Source organism: Natrix helvetica (genome assembly GCF_964273705.1).
Source record: "Natrix helvetica genome assembly, chromosome: 2".
Classification (NCBI taxonomy): domain Eukaryota; kingdom Metazoa; phylum Chordata; class Lepidosauria; order Squamata; family Natricidae; genus Natrix; species Natrix helvetica.
In genome coordinates this window covers 163,206,289-163,226,553 of record NC_138552.1, presented here as the reverse complement: position 1 = coordinate 163,226,553, position 20,265 = coordinate 163,206,289, and the positions used below count along the sequence as shown (strand labels likewise).

General features: G+C 40.3%; 1 protein-coding gene across 10 annotated transcripts in view; it reads left to right on the top strand.

Moving 5' to 3' along the window:
• The window catches only part of KHDRBS2 (KH RNA binding domain containing, signal transduction associated 2), a 450,741-nt gene that overhangs the window by 379,668 nt on the left and 50,808 nt on the right, over positions 1 to 20,265 (top strand). For all 10 annotated transcript variants that reach the window (XR_014174493.1, XR_014174494.1, XR_014174495.1 and 7 more), the window contains one exon: positions 14,678 to 14,736. Coding sequence is in view for 1 of the 10 variants with exons in the window: in XM_081942586.1 (XP_081798712.1) it covers positions 14,678 to 14,736 (59 nt within the window). In the remaining 9 variants the exon portion in view is untranslated. The remainder of the gene's footprint in view (positions 1 to 14,677; positions 14,737 to 20,265) is intronic.

Sequence of the window (20,265 nt, the reverse complement as noted above, 5' to 3'; positions counted from 1 at the left end):
ATAATAAACACCCACAATATCATTTATTAAAGTGAGTTCACATGATGACCTTACTTTACTTTACTTTTTACTTTTATTTAATTTATAAACCGCACCCTCTCCCCGAAGGGACTCGGGGCGGTGTACAGTCATATTAAAACACAATATAAATACATATAGATACATATAGATGGAGGAGGCAACATACAAACTGTACAATAATAATTAAAATTAAAAATTAGAAATACATTAAAATCTACCCCTAAAAAAAACTACCCCAGAATAAAATAATTGCCAGGAGGATAAGAATGGGACTATAAATGGGCTAGGCCAGCTAATTGGAACAGGTGGGTCTTGAGTTTCTTACGGAAGGAGCGGAGGTCGGTAGTGGTTCTGATATCGGGGGGGAGGTCATTCCAGAGGGTTGGGCCCATCACAGAGAAGGCTCTACTCCTGGGGGCCGCCCGTTGGCATTGCTTAGTGGACGGCACCCGGAGGAGTCCCTCCCTGTGGGAGCGAATTGGTCGCAGGAATGTATGAGGTAAGATGCGATCCCTCAGGTAACTAGGTCCTGTGCCATGGAGCGCTTTAAAGATGGTAATCAACACCTTGAAACACACCCGAAAAGCCACAGGCAGCCAGTGCAGCTCGCGCAGGAGAGGTGTTATGTGGGAGTATCTGGTACTACCTATGATAGCCCGCGCGGCCGCATTCTGAACTAGCTGTAGTCTTCGGGTGCATCTCAAGGGGAGCCCCATGTAGATAGCGTTGCAGTAGTCCAGACGGGACGTCACCAGCGCATGAGTGACTGTGCAAAGGGCGTCCCGGTCCAATAGGGAGCGCAATTGGCGCACCAGGCGAACCTGGTGGAACACCCCCCTTGCCACGGCTGCCACATGGTCATCCATCGACAGCCGGGCATCTGCACTGGCTTCCTGTGGTCTATCAAGTGCGTTTCAAGGTCTTGATTACGATCTTTAAAGCGCTCCATGGCTCAGGACCTAGTTACCTGCGGGATCGTATTCTGCCCCATACATCCCTACGACCCATCCGCTCGCACAGAGAGGGACTTCTCCAGGTGCCGTCCACCAGACAGTGCCATGGGGCGGCGCCTAGGAGCAGAGCCTTCTCTGTGGCGGGCCCAGCCCTGTGGAATGACCTCCCCCCGGATATTAGGACTACTACTGACCTCCGCTCCTTCCGTGTTAAGCTCAAGACCCACCTTTTCCAAATAGCTGGCCTGGCTCAACTATAACTTCGTAACGCTCCTGATGGGTTTTTTAATTTAGTAATTTTATTTAAGGGGATTTTAAATTGTGTTTTTAATTGTGTTTTTAGTTGTGTTTTTAATTGTCTTTCACTTATAAGTCAACTCTCCTCCATGCACATATGTATATGTCCCTGTTCTTTTTGTATATATGTTTGTCTTATGTGTATTTTTAATCCGTTTTGATTGTACGCCGCCCCGAGTCCTTCGGGAGAGGGTTGCGGCTAATCAAATAAAATTATTATTATTATTATTATTATTATTATTATTATTATTATTATTATTATTATTATTATTATTATTATTATTATTATTATTATTATCTAGGAGGACACCCAAATTGTGCGCCCGCTCCACGGGGGGCAGTTGCTCGCCCCCTATGGCTAGCGATGGAGTCCACTGGTTGAACCGGGGCGCCGGTAGCCACAGCCACTCCGTCTTGGAGGGGTTGAGCCTGAGTCTGTTGTCCCCCATCCAGACCCGAACGGCTTCCAAGCACCGGGACATCATTTCGACGGCCTCGTTGGGGTGGTTTGGGGTGGAGATGTACAGCTGCGTATCATCAGCGTACAGATGGTATCCGACCCCAAAACCACGGATGATCTCACCCAGCGGCTTCACATATGTGTTGAACAGGAGGGGCAAGAGGACCGACCCCTGCGGCACCCCACAGGTGAGCAACCTCAGGGTCGACCTCTGCTCCCCTGCCAACACACATTGCGTCCGGTTGGAGAGGTAGGAGCAGAACCACCGCAAAACGGTGCCCCCTACTCCCACCCCCTCCAGCCGGCTCAATAGGATACCATGGTCAATGGTATCAAAAGCCGCTGATAGATGTAATAGGACCAGGATAGAGGAACAACCCCTATCTCTGGCCCTCCAGAGATCATCCACCAACGCGACCAAGGCCGTCTCCGTGCTTTGACCAGGCCGGAAACCGGACTGGCGTGGGTCTAGATAATCGGTTTCCTCCAGGTGACGTGGGAACTGTTGTGCCACCACACTCTCTACAACCTTCGCCAAGAAGGGAAGGTTGGAGACGGGACGATAATTGGCTAGCTCCGCCGGGTCCAGAGAAGGCCTCTTGAGTAAGGGCCTCACCACCGCCTCTTTCAAGGCGGCCGGTAAGGAGCCCTCACCCAGTGAAGCGTTCACTAGACCCAGGAGCCAGCCTCGTGTAACCTCCCAGGATGCCAGTACAAGCCAGGAGGGACACGGGTCCAATAAACATGTAGTGGCTCGCAGTCGCCCACGTAACCTGTCCAAATCCTCGGGGGCAACAGAGTCAAACTCCTCCCAGCGTGGTCCCTCAAGATTCGCTTCTGACGTCTCCACCGGTCCACTGAGAGGGGGCCATCCATTCCAGATCTGAGCGATTTTGTCCTGCAGATATTCCCCAAACTCCTCTGCTCTACCCTGCAAGGGGGCTTCCCGCGGCCTCTGTAATAGGAGGGAGCGGGTCACCCGAAACAGGGCGGCAGGGCGGTTGTCTGCGGACGCAATAAGAGTGGCACACGACCTTGCCATCGTGTGAACTCACTTTAAATCAGCAAATGGGTGTCTTCAAATTTGGTACGGATAAAGGAGAATATTTTTAATAAGTTTTCATTTTTATTCTCATATATAATTACAGATATACCTTCACATAGTTATTCTTCTTGTTTATCTTTATCATTTTGAATATTCATTTCTGCATATAAAAGGTTGAAATATACATTCTGGGTTGCTTTGCTTACCATCCTGTACACCTATTATATTGTCAACACATATTTTTTCCTTTTCTTTTCACTCTCCCTCCCTTCACTACTTTCTTCCTTCCTCCTCTCCTTACCCTTTCCTTCTTCCCTTGACTCTCCCCTACTCCTTTCTTCCTCTTCCTCCTCCTGCCCTCGCTCCTTCTCTTTCTATCCCTTCCCTCCTTCCTCTCCTTTCCTCTTTCTTCCTTCTTTCCCATTTCCTCTCTTCTCTCTTTCTCTTTTCCTTTCCTTTTCTGTTATTGTGGTTATCTCTTTTCAACTCCGAACTGGTGTATTTTCGGGATGGTATTCCTGCAAACCTGGTTATAATTTTATGCTTATCCTTTCCTATTCCCTTGATAAAGGAGAATATTTGTAGGTCAGGGTTGATATGAGGGGTCCCGGGTGCTAGGTAACTTCATCAGTAGGCACTGTAGCTATTAACAACCATCCTGGAAGGAAGGAAATACTTAAAAAGTAGAGAGTAGGCTTAAGAGAAGTTTAAGGGACAGCCATTTTTTCCAGAGCCCTACATAATATAGAGTGGCAAAGGTGCCCTTCCCAATAGTAAGCTGCTAATGACATCACCATCCACCAGTGCTGCCTTTCTCCGGCGATCCTCTGAACACACATCAAATATGAGCACATTGATCAAATGTGACATTCAGAATGAGAGGCAGTAATTCCAAGAGTGGCATGGGATGGAGAGAAATTGCTTTTTTCTCCACCATCTGGATGCTATGTGTCCATTGCTACAGCCACTGTGCATGCCCTTTAACCCTGCCATGCCATCTGTAAGGTGTCAGAACCCATTGTAAGTGCTCTCACCCCGACCCCTATTAATCTCTTACTTTTGTTGCCCTCCTCCTTACTCCACAAAGATGATATTGCTGGGAAATGGATAGTAGTATCTAAAAGGGTTGAAGGCTGCCGCTTTGACTTATTCTGCTCCATCTCTTCCCATCACTTGGCGGCACTTCTCCTCACTTTCCTGCACTTCCTCATCCCAAATGTCTGGGATAGGAGCAGTTCCTTCATGATGTCATCTCTTGAGTTTTAGCTGAAGCATGGGGAAATTGGGGTTGGTGGGGGTGGAGGTGGAGGTGTTGGGAAGGGTTTTGTGTAATGAAGCATAGGATACTCATAACCAAAACCATATCTTTTTCAATCCAACTGAAAGGGAGAGGGGAAAAAATACAGAGGACATTTTTAGCAGGCCATTAATTTCAAGATTTTGAACCGGTATAGGATGATGCTTGGTTGTTTGTTTATGTCTCTGTGTTTCCATTTATGTGTATTTGTGTGTATGTGGTTTTTTTTTAATCTAGGAAAAATGTTAATATATGTTGCAAGTCCATGTACAATATGCCGTACGCTAAATAAATGTGTGTGTATGTGTGTGTGTGTGTTTGTGTATAATACTCACATACATACACAGAGCATAAAAATTAAAATAAAGTAATACAAAGTAAAAGCAGATAAGAGAGGAAAAGAAAAAGAAGAACCCCAAAAGAAAAAAATGCAGAAAGAAAGAATGCAAATACAAAGAAGTACAAACTTATGTTACCTCTTATTCCATGATAACAAAATAATGCTCACTCTTTTCTATCATCCTTCCCCCACCCCCCAATCATCCAAAGCACAAATCGTAAGGGCATGTTTGTTTGTTTTTACTTTTATGCAAAAGTCTATGTAAGAAGTTTCTTGGAAGATTCTTCTTGTAAGAAGAATCTTCATAAAGGTAGATACTGGTGTATAGTTTTCCAGAGAAGTTAATTTAGTCATCTCCACAAGTTCCATCATCTTCACCAACCATCAATACCTTTTTGAGGATACTGTCAAGGTTCCCCCCTCCCCATTTTTTGAGCCTATACAGTAGTAGTATCTGCTGCAAGGACAATGCCTAGTTCTTTGTGCTAATATTTGCAGATAGCTTTCATTGACATTAGTTTTCAGCATATTATGTAAGATAGCAGCATTTTATATAGAGAACAGATGGCACCATCTGATGGCATATGATCTTGATAATATAGTATAGTATGCTTGCTACTTATTTTGCCCCTTTTTATTATGTGGAGCATGGAATTGATTTATGCATTGCTACGTATAAGTCATTTTGGGATCCGTGTTAGCTCAGATTTCCATATATTTTATTCCGGGGCTATTGAAGGAATCAAATTAGCAAGCCTAAAAAGCTGGCAGGTTTCAGAGCCATCCATGTATGGCGTTCATCATTCAAAACTCATTTGAAATGCCACTTTATATACATACATACATACATACATACATACATACATACATACATACATATATATATATAAATTCAAGGAACAAAACTACAACAAGTATACTTGTTACTGTGAAAGTCCGAAATCTGGTGAATGTCGACATTCACCGGTGAATGTCGACATTCACATAGTCGCTTGGTGTATGTCCGAAATATTTGCTAAATACCCTTATCCTCTCGACACCCTTACCCTAATACCCTTACCCTAATACCTCGGCTCCTCGCTTCCTTTTAAGCGTCTTCTATTCGCGGACTTCTTTTTTAAAAAAACCTGCGATCCTGCGTGGTTAGAACGAGTAGTTTCCAGGACCGCGAATTGAAAAGCAAAAGTACAGCGTTACGCTGACTCGTTATATATATGTCACCGTGAAAGACCGAAATTGGTATGTGTCGACATTCACCGGTGAATGTCGACATTCACCAACATTCACCAGTGAATGTTGACATTCACCAATTTCGGTCTTTCACGATGACATACTACCTCTGAAATAAATAAAAGTGTCTTGCACTTATGTGGGGAAGATTTCTTTCCATTATAGATCTCCAATATTTTATATGACAGCCTTGATAATAGAGGTCTCAGGTTCTATACATTTCGTCTGCTTCCACGTCTCCATGTTAGGCTTTTCATGTACAGATGGGCTAATCACACCTCCATTTAAAGTGATTTTAATATGCATGTATTTATACCCACTTTTTGATTTAGTGCACATGGTACATTAGGGCTGCATGAAGCTTAGATTTGGAGAGGCTTCAATTGAATCTGCCCTTCAATTGAGGCGAGGTGTCAAAATGAAAGAGGTGCTTTTGAATTGCTTTGGAGCGTTTGAAAAATTATTCAGTTGGTCTTCTGGTTGTTTTCTGGCCTTGCAGCCTCAAACATTGTGTACTTGTTCTCCATATATTTAAAAAGAAAGAAAAAAAAAAACAGGAGGAGTAGTGAAAAGCTACTTGATGTTAAAATGCTAGTGGGTTTTACTGCCCCCACATCGTCTGTACAAATCCTGACCAGACAGGTAGTCTTCAACTTACAACTGTTTGTTTAGTGACCGTTCAAAGTTACAACAGCACTGGAAAAAAGTGACATAACTGTTTTTCACACTTATGACCCTTGCGGCATTCCCATGGTCAGACAATCAAAATTCAGAGACTTGGCAATTGATTCATCTTTACAACAATTGCAGTGTCCTGGGGTCATGTGATCCCCCTTTTGTGACCTTCTGACAAGCAAAGTCAATTGGTAAGCCAGATTTACTTAGCGACCGTGTTATTAAATTAACAACTGAATTGATTCACTTAACAAATGTGGCAAGAAAGATCTTAAATAGGGCAAAATTCACTTAACAAGTATCTCACTTAGCAACATAAATTTTAGGCTCAATTGTGGCTGTGTGTTGAGAACTACCTATATATGTGTGTTTCGGGGAGTGAAGTTTGTTTTTCATCCTTCTGCTAGAATTAATGTTTAGACAGCCATTTTGGTGGGTGAGAGCGAGAGAGGTGGAAGTTTAGATTTACCCTGCAGCCCTTCGCTCTTCCTTAGGTAATCCCTTTCCTTTTTAAATTTATCCTTTCTTAACTGTCTCTTTCCCTGACTTTTAGTTTTTTTAGTCTGTCTTCTGGTTTCATCTCTTTCAGATGCTACCCTCACTTTCATTCATTCTATTCCCCTGTCAAAAACAAAAATATATATTTTTTTAAAATTCAGTGTTTCTTTTGCTTTTTTTTTTGTCTCTATCTCATCTCGTATTGAATCCATTTTGCTACATGAGTGGATCTGAGATAGAATAGCAGAGACCTTTACTCTACTTCTTCTAGCCTTAAAGAAAAGAAAAATGGCAGGTAGACAGCATAGGAGACACACACAGCAATTAGCAGACTTCCGTCTGTTAAGCAAACATTTGTCTAGTAAAATGAAGTCATAGATGGTGATGGCAGTGGTGGTGGTGATGATGATCGTATAGTATAGTAGTAACAGAACAGAATAACAGAGTTGGAAGGGATCCTGGAGGTCTTCTAGTCCAACCCCCTGCACAAGCAGAACATCCTATACCATTTCAGGCAAATAGTTGTCAAATCTCTTCTTAAAATCCCCCAGTGATGGAGCACCACAACTTCTTGGAGGCGAGTCATTCCACTGATTAATTATTCTCATTGTCAGGAAATTTTTCCTTAGTTCTAATAATAATAAAATAATAATAGAGCGATTGTCCCTACTTATCATCTTTGTAATATCTAAGAGCAATTAGCTGCTATGGAGAAGTAAGAGAAAAATACTTAACCAATGAAAGTCTGTAGAGATTCTTAGTTATCCAGGCCATGGTTGTCCCAAAGGTGCTTTTCCTTGTCTGCAAGGAATATAAAACTTTCCATTCCCCACTATCCTGTCAGAGCTGAAGAAGCTTCTTGGATGAGAAGTGAAGCATCGTCAAAGGAAAAAAAAAACAAGGAAGTCCAGTTGCCTCCTGAAAAAGCACCTTTGGTTAACCAATGAAAGGAAAAATGGCAGATGAGTGACATGTTTGGTTCTGTGTGTCTTTCTCACACATTAGAACAATGATGCAAGCTTAGTCTCAACTCTACTAAACACTAAAATAGTGTCAACATCCAGCTTGAGTATCCAAATAAAAGTCCAGGATGATTTCTGCCCATGTTTCACTCTTGACATGTAGATTTTCTATATAAATTACCTGTTTGCCAAAAGTGATCACACCTGATGAAGTAGACATCATTCCTTTACCTAAGAATATAAACACTATTTACAACAATATAATCGTCTGATTAGACCCCTGGCTATCCAGTCCAGCAGTGTCTCATAGTGGGTCAATCATCTGCATAGGACACCTATGAATCTCCCAGCAGATGACCTTCAATACAATAATACAATACAATACAATAGTAGAGTTGGAAGGTACCTTGGAGGTCTTCTAGTCCAACCCCCTGCCTAGGCAGGAAACCCTATACTGTTTCAGACAGATGGCTATCCAACATCTTCTTAAAGACTTCCAAGGTAGTCACACTGCCACCCAGGCTAATAGATATTGATTCTAATGATGTTCATGAATTTATCCAGCCCTTTTTTGAAGCCATCCAAACTGGTACCGTGTTTCCCTGAAAATAAGACAGGGTCTTATTTTTTTATCCCCAAAATAAGCACTTGGCCTTATTTTTGAGGAGGTTTATTATTTTTGAGGTGGAGGAGGCAGCGAGCACGGTCACCTCATGGCTGCTGGTGTGTTGCAGCAGGAGGGCTTATTTTCAGGGGAGGGCTTATTTTAGTGCATGTGTTCAAAAGCCCAATTGGGCTTATTATCCGAGGAGGTCTTATTTTGCAGGAAACAGGGTAGCCACCACCAAAACTCATTGCAGGGAATTCAAAACCATGTTTCCTTTTGTTTGTGTTTTTTGTCTCAGTATCAGTTTTATAGTGTGGCTTGTGTTTCTTGTAGTTTGGGAAGGAGAAAATAACTTTTCCTTGTGCATTTTGTCCATACCAAGAATAATTTTGTATGTCTCAAACATATCGCTCCTCATTCACCGCCTTTCTAAATCAGGGGTCTCCAAACTTGGCAACTTTAAGAGTTATGGACATGGCTGACTGAGGAATTCTGGGAGTTGAAGTCCACAAGTCTTAAAGTTGCTGAGTTTGAGATTCCCTGTTAGAAAGGATGTGAATGAGGGAAGACATGTAGTTCAGTTTTTCTAAACAAAAAAAGGCCCCAGTGCAACCAGCTTTCCTCAGAAGGAAACTTTATCATCTTAGTTTCCCTGTTCTTAATCTTCTCTAGTTCATTCTAATTTCTGTATTTTTCAGACTATAAGACACTCCAGACTATAAGACACACCTAGCTTTTGGGGAGGAAAACAAGAAAACAATCTGCCTCTGCCTCCCAGCAATTTGCCTCCCTGCAGCAAACAGCAAATAGCCTGGTCACCTTCAGCACAGGTTGATTTAGATGAGCAGCTGATTGGCGGTTGGATCTGCCTCCTGGAATACCTCTGATCAGCTGTTCAGGCTGCCATCATCTATTGCTGCCTCCACGTGCCCCTTTTTCGGCCTCCGCATATCCCATTTTTGGCCTCCAAGTGTCCCATTTTCGGCCCATTCCAGGCTGAGAGGATAGGCAGCAGTGATCCCTGCAGCCTGGAACAGCTGATCAAAGGTATTCCAGGAGGCCGATCCAACCGCCAATCAGCTGCTGGTGGTAAATCAGGCTGTGCTGAAACTGACCAGGCTGTTTGCTGTTTGCTGCAAGGAGACAAATTGCTGTGAGGCAGAGGCCAAAGGGTGGAGGCTGGACGGGGGTTCTGCAACATTCGCTCTATAAGATGCATAGACATTTCCACCCACTTTTGTGGGGGGGAGTGCCTCTTATAGTCCAAAAAATACGGTATATCCTTTTTTTTAGGTGGTGGCCAAAACGTCACACAATATTCCAGATGCAGTCACACCATTGATTAATATAAAGGGATTATATTGGCATCTTTCTAAAATTCTTTGGACACATGTCCAGAGAAAAGTGCAGAGATACAAACATTGAAGTTGTCCACAATTTTTACTCTGAAGTATCTATATGGAATTGAATCACAACATTACACAACTCTACTTTATAATTCCAAAGAATTGGTTATGGTTATCCATTGGTGAGTAAAAGATCATTTACACCGGCATTGCTTTGATAGAGCAGAAATCATGGGCTAAGCATACATTTATTCATTGATGCACGGTGTCCATACTGCTTTGATAATATGAATTAATCATGCTCTTCAAACAGAAATTAACAAGAGATTCCACCATAGTTTTTGTTAAAATGAGACTCCTCAACAAAGGTTAGCCAAGGAGATGATTAGTACTGTCGTACAAAATTATTGTGCAAAACGTTTCTTTCAGATGACATATTTTAATAGAAATTTGACATACAGTATGTTCATATATATTCTTTATGCTGTTCACATCTTGGATATGCAATATATGTGAGCCTCAGAAAAAAAGTAAGATGGGTAAGCAGAATATTCTATTCAATTCTGTTCTATTCTATTTTATTCCTGAAGTCTTCTAACCCTCTGCTAGCCTTCTAGCCCTTCTGCTCAAACAAGAGACCCTATACTATTTTAAACAAATGGCTCTCCAGTCTCCTCTTAAATACCTCCAGGATTGGAGCAAAAGAAATGAAAGGGGGAATTTTGAGAAAGAAGGAAAAAGAAAAGGAAATCTAACCAAATCTAACATACCAACACCATTCACATTATCTTTCTATGCTTTTCTGTTCTTACAAACCGGTTTTGCTCCTATCATTTCCATACCCCTAAATTTTGTCATTTCATGTGAAACGTGTGTTTTCTTTTGCAGTTGTTCTACACTGTCTTATTTCCTTCTTTTACTCCTTTTTCTTTCATACCCGTTTTCTCAGTGCCCACGCTTAACAATATCCAAAAGTTGTATTCCATATTCACAATCTCTCATCAACCCTGTGTTATTCATTGAATCTTTGAATCTTTTATCATAAATATCAAGTCAATTATCTGTATCAATGAATATATTTATGTTTGGACCATGTATTTAAAAAACACTTTTTCTAAGTAGATATTCACTAAACAGTCACCATTCTTGCTTTTTAAAAAGCCCACCTTTTCTAAGTAGGAACAGACTTAACATTCACAATACGCATTTATTCATGTGTCTCCAAATGACCAGTCATATTTTTGTTCTCTCTTGTCTCATCCTCATCCATCCATTCATGTCACCAAGCAGAATAACTTTTGTCCCTAGATCATATTTATTTAAAATATTGCACCCCCACCCCCGCTCAAAATCTCATCTTCAGCCCTTTCATTAATACTGTTCGCTGGAGCTTAACATGTAGCCATCACCATCTATGAATAGCTATTCTACCACACACTCCCAACAATCTTGAGTCCAATTGATACTTTCTGAAATTTATTTATTCCTTTAATTTCTAATGAAAGAGAAAGGGTGGCAGAACTGGGGAAGGAGTCAAAAGAGGAATCAGCCTAGAGTCTCTACATAGCTATAAACAGACTTAAGTTCAACCCCTTTTTAATACTGTTGACCCTTATCTAGCATCAAAATAGAGCTAACTGCTAATTGAGTAGATTACTGTGCAGAAGCATAAGTAATAATAAATGAGTTTAATCAGAACTTCACATGTAGTCCTGGTCTTTCATGACTGAAAATACCCTTCAATTTCTTACGTATATTCATGAATTCCACTCCACAAGATTAGACCACTTTCATTCAGATCTGTTGTATTCTACTTTTAATTTCACAAAAAGGCAACATATCTTTCTTTCTTTCATTCAGTCATTTCATGTATATTTCAAGCTGTTATAATGTACTATTCTTACATTCCAAGTCACAGTCTTCCATATGACAATTAGAAAAAAATAGAAGTCAGTGTTTTTTCTGAAAACAATCCATGTGTATCCTCCGTATATTTCATAAGCATGAAATAATAAATGCAACTAGAAAGAAAATAACAGATTCACTAAGGCGTAGATTAGTTTAGTTTAGTTTATCGTCATTGCACATTGTACAATGAAATTAAATGCCATCTTCAGTGTACATTATAACTATAAAAATAAAAACACAGACACACATCCTTCACATGCTATATAACTGAAGTTGAAAACCCGATAATGCATTAATATTGCACTATACCCTAGAATTCAATATAGTTACTGCCCTGGGATAGAAGCTGTTTTTCCATCTATTTGTCCTTGTTTTTATTATCCTGAACCATCTGCCAGATGGTAATAGTTCAAAAAAAGGGTGCCCAGAATGAAATGGATCTTTAAGAATGTTTTGAACTTTCTTAAGCAGCGGGAGCTATAAAGTAATTAAAAACAGGAAACTAGGAGATTGTGAATTCTACTTTTGCATTAGATACAAAGCCAATTGTTTGACCTGTTGGAAGAAATGACTTTCTGGGTTCGGCTCCAAGTGGGGAAAAAGACACTGGAGATGTGAAGGCTGCTTGGAAAGATGGTTTAATGGTGGACAGGACCACATGGCTTGAGTCCTGAACAGAAAAGGTGATCACATGCTTCAATGTTGGGTGGAGAAGAAGAGAGAGTGAAGAAGGGGTTTGCAGGGTTTTTTAATAATCTGTTCGGCCCCACCTATCTGTTTCCTGTTCCTGTGTAAGCAATGTATTCTGATTGGTTGTCAGACTCGCATGGGGCAATGCAGGGGCAACTCTCTAGGCTGTGTTTTGAATCCAGGTTTGGTTGAGTTCTCAGATGCCATGCGGTAAGTGGGTAAAGGCTAATCATGCCTTAATCCCATCACCCTGGAGCTGAAGGGGGGAATTCTTTATTATAACTCTTTATTGTGCAAAGGGACTGGCTTGGGCATCTTAATGGCCCCTTGACAAAGAGGGTGGGCAGGAAGCTGCAGGGAGCTACATTGTCTTTAAAACAAATCACATCCAGGGAAATGTAATATTCTGCCTTTTCAATATTTCCTAGGATATTTCATTTTTCTAGGAGAGGGATGGGTTTTAATTTCCTACAGACTTTAGACCAGTCACTGTCTTACAGCCCCGGAAGGAGGCAATGGCAAGCTACTTCTGAAGAACCTTGCCAAGAAAACCGGAGGGACTGGTCCAGACAGTCACCAGCAGACAACATTGACTGGGAGGCATTTAAAAGAATGGAGTTGTCCTATCAATTCCTTTTGCATCTTATTGTTGTTAGATTTTTATCCTGCCTTTTTCAATATCTGGTCATCTCAAGGTAGCAACCATACCTAATTCTCCTGCCTCTGATTTTCCCCACAACAACCACCCTGTGAGGTAGATTGTGCCGAGAGAGAACGACTAACCCAAAGTCACACAGCTGGTTTCATTGCCTAAGGAAGGCCTAGAACTCATTGTCACCTGGTTGACAAAGGTTTCCAGGCCAGCATCTTAACTGCTACACCAAATTGGCTCTAATACTGCTAGCATTTTTCTCACATGCATTAATATAAGTTGAAGGTACTTTAAATCCGTGTTGGGATTTGAATCCATGTTGGAGCCATGGATTTTCAATCAGGTTAATGATGTGGACCACTAGTTTCAAAATAATTCTAAATCTAATCTAAAACAGAGTCACCCTTTTAAGCATTTATTGTAGTATGTAAGTAGTTCATAATGCATAATTTGAGTTAACCTATTATCAACTACATACAAAGTAATTATGATTTCTTGGTGTTTCTATAAAGAAATTCCTATGAGTAGTTATGAGATGTTACATGTTATGAGTTATTGAGTTGTGCTATTTTGCTGAGGTATTAGTCAGACTGTTTTTTTTCCAGAACACAAAACATTTGCAGTATATTTGTATGGACAACAATGTCTGTTTTCCCAATCAAAGCAAAGAATAGTAATAAGACTCTGAATACCATACAATTGCAATTGTAGCCATTTATTTTGATTGTAATTACTCAATAAATAACCATGATTCAGGAAGTTTCACGTACAAATAAAGCCAGATAGATTGAGCATTTGTTTCAGAAAACCAAGCGCAATTTAATGTAATGAACATTAAACTTTGCTTATTATACTTTGTGTTACTAACACGAGCTTGTGTAAAAGGCAGGACTCACAAACTCATGAATACCAGCAGAAAGGAAGAATGACAGGGCATATTACTCTTACTAGAGATAAGGGATCCTACTGTGAAAACTGTTTTTTCCTGCTATTTTTGATTCCCTTTAGTGATGCTTACTACCTTTCCAACATTATTAAAATGTAAGGTTTGTATCCCCAAATTGTCCTTTGTGCTGCTAACATATTTGCCATGTCGGGGTGCTCAGATTTCTTCTACAATTTTTATTGGGGAAAATTTATTAGAAAAGATGATGATGGCAATGAATTTTAAATCCTTCCAATCCTTCCCAGCTTGGAATCTAATGTGACTTTTTCCCATGGCGCCTGAAAAATCCCTTGTAGCATGCAAATGTCCCAAGATCCTCAAGGTTGCATTTTACACCAGAAAGATGCACACCTCTAGATATTGTAACTGAGTCGTTCAAATGTGTAATTGATGTTTTTAGTTCAGGTTAACTGAGAATGGAAAAAAAACCTGATTACATAAATAATGTTCTGGAAAACTGGCGGTGAAGATACAAAATGAGTACTCCACATGTTTCTCTTGAAAGCACCGTTGCTATAACATTTGTTTTTATTTAAGAGACAAAGAGGGCCAATGGAACAGACTGTGTTTTGTGTTCACTTATTTTTTTAAAATTCAGTTTTCTCTCTCAAAATACAGATAATAATTCGCCATTGTAGCTTTTATAAAAGGAGTGAGGGAGAAAAATAACAAGTTTAGTTAATGTTTTGTTTCAATTGAGCCATTTTCCCTTTGCAATAACTTTTGACTCGCTGTCTAAATCTATTGCAGTCTGCCTGAATATTATGACTATGGTCATGGAACAAGTGAAGATGCCTATGACAGCTACGGTAAGGCTTGATCTATTTTTGGTAAATGTGTGAAATCAGAAAAGCAATCATTCAGTGACAACCCAAAATTACTTGTACGTTCTCTCTTCCTGCTTTCCCAGAGGGCAGGCTAAACTGATTTATGTCATTCTGAAGTAAAATGTAACTTGTGGAATTGAGGTCACAAAACCAAACAAATCCATTTTGATCAGAGGTCTGCAATGACGTTAATCACAGGGGTAGGATCAGTATTCAAAAGCAATGGCGAAAATGCCGATTAACGTGCAAATCTATTGCATGGTGACAAGCACCAGATTTAGTGATGCTACTGATATAACAGCAACTTTATACATACCTGGCTATCTCATATTACTGTTCTCCATAGGAAGCAAGGTTTCATGGGATAGGAGGCTACGGCAGTATTTTCTATTGCTGCACTGGTTACCATGTGAATATGGACTACTTTCCATTTGAGCAAATTGGCCCACTGGTTTCCCAAAGCTACAAAACTATTCACTGTTTAGAATTGATAAGAGTCAGAGAGAGGTTCAATCCAGCTGAGGTTAAATATTTGAAATTCAATTGATTTCATTTAAAAAAGATTTAAGCATGTGCTTAATTCTTCCCTTGAAATGTCAGTTCAAGATAGTCTAAAGCAGGGATGTCAAGCTCACGACGTCACGACATCATCATGACATCATCACATTGCGTATTGTGACTTTATTCCCTTCGCTAAACTGGATGTGGGCGTGGCCAGCACGGGACACATCAGGCCCACGGGTCGCGAATTTGACAGCCCTGGTCCAAAGCAATTCCAACATTGTCACTTTTCCCTTCCCTCCCATAGTAAAGCTCTGCTTTTGTAGTAATAGAAATTATCAAGGTTTCTACCACCCTTCAAAGTAGTTTTCTGAGGTGATTTCACCTTCTCTGAGTTTGAGATTTTTCTCCAGTCTCAGCCGGGGAGATGTATGGTTACTCCAGCTTTACCACCTCCAACCGGATTATTGCACCTTTAGAGTTCTTAACTTGGAATAGTTTGTGTCTTTCTGAATTTGGGGAAAAAAATCCATGCAACATATTGCCAGTGAAAATCAAAATATTTCCTATGCTTTAGAAGCTGTAAATTACTTTAATTTTAACTAACACTTCATCACTATGTAATAATATTTTGTCCAATGATTTTTTTGTTAAAGGGCCAGGGGGAATACTTTTGGTTTTGTTCTATTGGAACAAAGAATCTTCTTAAAATATTGCAAGTGAGTCCAGGGAAGCAGGTGAATAAACCACCTCTAAAAATAAACAGAAGAAGGCAAATGATGCTCAAATATTCCTGTAGGTTGAGTTTCATTATGTTTGTTGGAGTGTTGAGCGTATATGTGTCCTATATAAAGTTTTATTTCTTTCAAACTTGACTTAAAATTGTGATTTCCTAATAGATCAATGTCAATGATACCAGCAAATGAAAAATGGCATATCTCACACATGTAATATCATATGAATCTGTAAATCCACAAGACAATGACAATGAACTATGGTTGAACTCCTGAGTCCACTGGGCATTGTGTTTTCTTTCATGAACTCTTTCCACTTTCCATTTCTCCATTTCTTGTGATGCCCTCTGTCTAATTTATTTCAGTTTATCCTCCTGTCTTCGTCTTCCTTTCCCTTATATGCAATTGAGATCCGTTTCAGTAAATAAGTAGATGTGATAGTGTTCAATCTGTGGCTGGTTCAGGTGTACAGTCCCAACATCCACAAATAAAGGTGTTCCATGTCTACAATTACAGCAAATATCAGCATCACTTGCAAAGCTACCAGGAAATACACATGTCCTAAATACTTATTGTTTTGTTAGGTTCTTTTTACCTGTATCTAAATAGGAAAGGAATCTTCAAAATAGCCATGTCATATTTTGCTTGTAATATCCTATATATCTATTATGGGCTGTGAGAATAACCTTGAGGAACATAAGGAAGAGTCTCAGACAAGGCAGGAGAAATCTGATAAGAGAAATCTGAGTCAAAGCAAAACTGTAATGTCAAACTTGAGTGTTGCTAATTCTGGTTAAGATAAAGGCAGGCAGAGTGAGGCACATTCAGCCTCAGAAGATTCTTGAACTGTAAGCCTGTAATAAAATTAGTTTTAGTATTCATCACTTGATCTGGTCTATCACAAGTTTGTTCTATTTAGAAGGCTGATCTCTGCTTATTAAAAAGATATAGATTCAATCTGGTAATCTAACGTACTAAAATAGTTGCTTCTCAACCAGGGGGCCTTGAGTTTGACACCTGTCTTAATCAACATTTTTCTCTTCAGGGTTGCCTTGCTTTTGTAAAGATCAGGATCTATTTTTCAAAAATATACCTCTAATTTCTGAAGTACTTCAGTAAATCCCCTTTAACAAAGAATTTTAGATTGTAAGAGCATGAGCAATTTCCCCAAGAATCATCTACTTCTAAAGGCAGGAGTCTACCATTCAGAAGTGGTATTCAGCCAGTTCTGACAGGTTCTGGAGAACTGGTAGCCGAAATTTCGAGAGTGGGGAGGGAATGGGGATTTTGCAGTATCCTTCCCCTGCCACACCCACAAAGCCATGCCCACAGAACCGGTAGTAAAGAAATTTGAATCCCACCATTGCTACCATTGCCCAGAGTTAATATAATTTAATTTAATTTATTATTAAATGTATAGACCGCCCCCTCTCCCCGAAGGGACTCGGGGCAGTGTACAGACCACAAATAAAAATAGTATACAAAATTAAATATTTTTAGATGCCCATAAAAACAGATTAAATAATAGGCTGTACAGTATAATTAAAAATTAAAACAACCTAAAAAACCTATCCCTAAAAATTTAAAATACAGGCTAGAGGGACACAAAACTACAGTTAGGCCAGGCCAGCTAAGTTGAACAGGTGGGTCTTAAGCTTCTTACGGAAGGAGCGGAGATCGTTAGTTATTCTAATATCGGGGGGGGGAGGTCATTCCAGAGGGTCGGGCCCATCACAGAGAAGGCCCTACTCCTGGGCATCGCCTGCTGGCATTGCCTAGTGGACGGCACCCGGAGGAGTCCCTCCCTGTGAGAGCGAATCGGCCGCAGGGATGTATGGGGCAGGATGCGATCCCGCAAATAGCTAGGTCCTGTGCCATGGAGCGCTTTAAAGATGATAGTCAACACCTTGAAACGCACCTGAAAAGCCACAGGTAGCCAGTGCAGCCCACGCAGGAGAGGTGTTACAAGAGAGTACCTAGTACCTCCCATAATTGCCCGCACGGCCGCATTCTGGACCAACTGCAGCCTTCGGGTGCATCTCAAGGGAAGCCCCATGTAGAGGGCATTACAATAGTCCAGTCGGGACGTCACTAGCGCACGGGTGACTGTGTGCAGGGCGCTCCGGTCCAATAGGGGGCGCAATTGGCGCACCAGGCGAACCTATATAACATGGAAGATTTTAGAAAATAGGCAGTATTTACAGTTGAGGCAGGGAGGAGGAGGAGGAGTTGTAAGCCACCAGACTATCAACTTACTAGTGGCTCTGCCAGCATGCATCACTCTTGCTGGCTTAAAAACCATCATTTAAGAAAGGACAGCTGTTTATACACACGTCCTCCAGGAAATGCCTTGGATTCAATGAGCTCTTGGGTCAGGAGAATTCTAGGAAACTTTTACTATTTGCTAGACCCAAACCCTGCAAGAACATTCTTGCTTTCCAGTGACTTTTCCTCTCCATTGCTTCTTTTTGGAGGACTGCTTAAATAAATGCAGTTTTTCAATTGTCTTTGTTTTGGTTTATGGCCTTCATAAAATACAACTGATCAGATAAAAGCAGTTTAACAAATGAATGGAATTAAAAGCAACTCTCTTCTGCTTCACTGTTAATAGAGTGACAGTATTTGCATGACATGCTTACCGTATTAAACATGTGTTGTGAATTTAGCTACTGTGTATGGATTTTGCTTGGTTTTGCTTTTGATCATCCAGGTCTTTATGAAAGTGACAAATTGATGTTTAATTGCTCTCAATACCAATGAGAAATGATATAAAGGGTGTGCTCTATATTGAATAGCCATCATTTTCACAATATCCAGGAAAATTCAGCTATATGGAATAAGAACAAAAATACCAGAATCCTTTTTGCCACATTTAATATCCCAATCATATAGCTATGACTAAACCCATAGTTTTCAAAATATGCAAGAAAATTCAGTCATTCCTAATGTTACCCCTGCAAATATCCTTATAGCACAATACAAGTGGTATAACCTCCCTCTGCCTTTTCATCAAAATGGCTCCTATCCTTGTGTCATAGCAATTTTGAAGGATAAGTAGCTAAATCTTGATTAGAATCTTTGACCAGCTTATCTATATATACGTGAAAATACACACAGTCCATTAAAATGGCAATTAAAGTGAGTTCTATAGGTTAAAGAGGAGGAAAGGAAGGGAGAAAGAAAGGAACGAATTTTAAACATATAGAAAAAATGCAATTGTGCTGGACAATGTTTGTTGCCTCAGTCTTGTAGCAGTGAGGTAGAAGTTGGCAACATAGTAAGCGCTGACATAGGAGAAAACACTGGCAGAGAAAACTACTACTATATAGTAACCCCACTCCCTTCTAGCACTGATAATGTTTCCTAGTTTGGTAGTAAAATGTCTGCAAAAAAACTACCAAACTGAAAGAGCATCAAGAACCACACAGTTCAATCCTGAGCCACAGATATTCTCTTCTACAACATACCATTGATCATCTCTCCCTAGGAATTCCTTTATGAGGGGCTGGATCAATACCTCACTCATGTTCAGTTAGAAATGATATGGGGGTTACAGAGACAAAGTCATTTGGGTAGGCAATACGACCACTGGAAAGATACCCTATCCCAGACTTCACGTTTTGAGTTGGGAAGAGCATATGGAATAGCTTTGGCTTCACACCAAGGACCACACCCTTTGGAAGTGAAATAGAAAATGAGAAAAGTACATTATTTTGGCAATCGGAGTCAGTCATGATCTGTAAACTTCAGCTTGTCAAGCAACCCATATTTGGTGTCTCTGCTCCTCCTAATGAATATCTTAAAATATTAAAGTCCTTTTTATAAAAGACTGTCTAATTTAAAAAGCAACATGTGGCATTTCCATCTGGCTACCAGTCCATGGACCTAGAACAGATATATGTCTATTATTATATTATTGCATGACCTCTATATGTTCTTTCAATATGTGCTCTACATATGCATGATAAGGCAATGCTTCTAGTACTTGCGGGAAGTTTCCCCTAGCAAAGATGATGGAAAAGAGCCAGTGTAACTTTTAAGTAGCATGGCTGAAGTCAGAATTGATAACTGTCAAACAACCCAAGGAGGCTAGCAGCCAACAGTAATGGCAATTAACTTCATACTCCACATTTTATTATTTTATTTCATGAATTTATATGGCCGCACACTCACTTTCAGTGACTCTATGTGGCTCACAAACAATTTAAAAAAACAATATACAAAGAGTAAAAACAATAACCTCTCACTCACCTTGGTGACAACAAGCAATCAAACA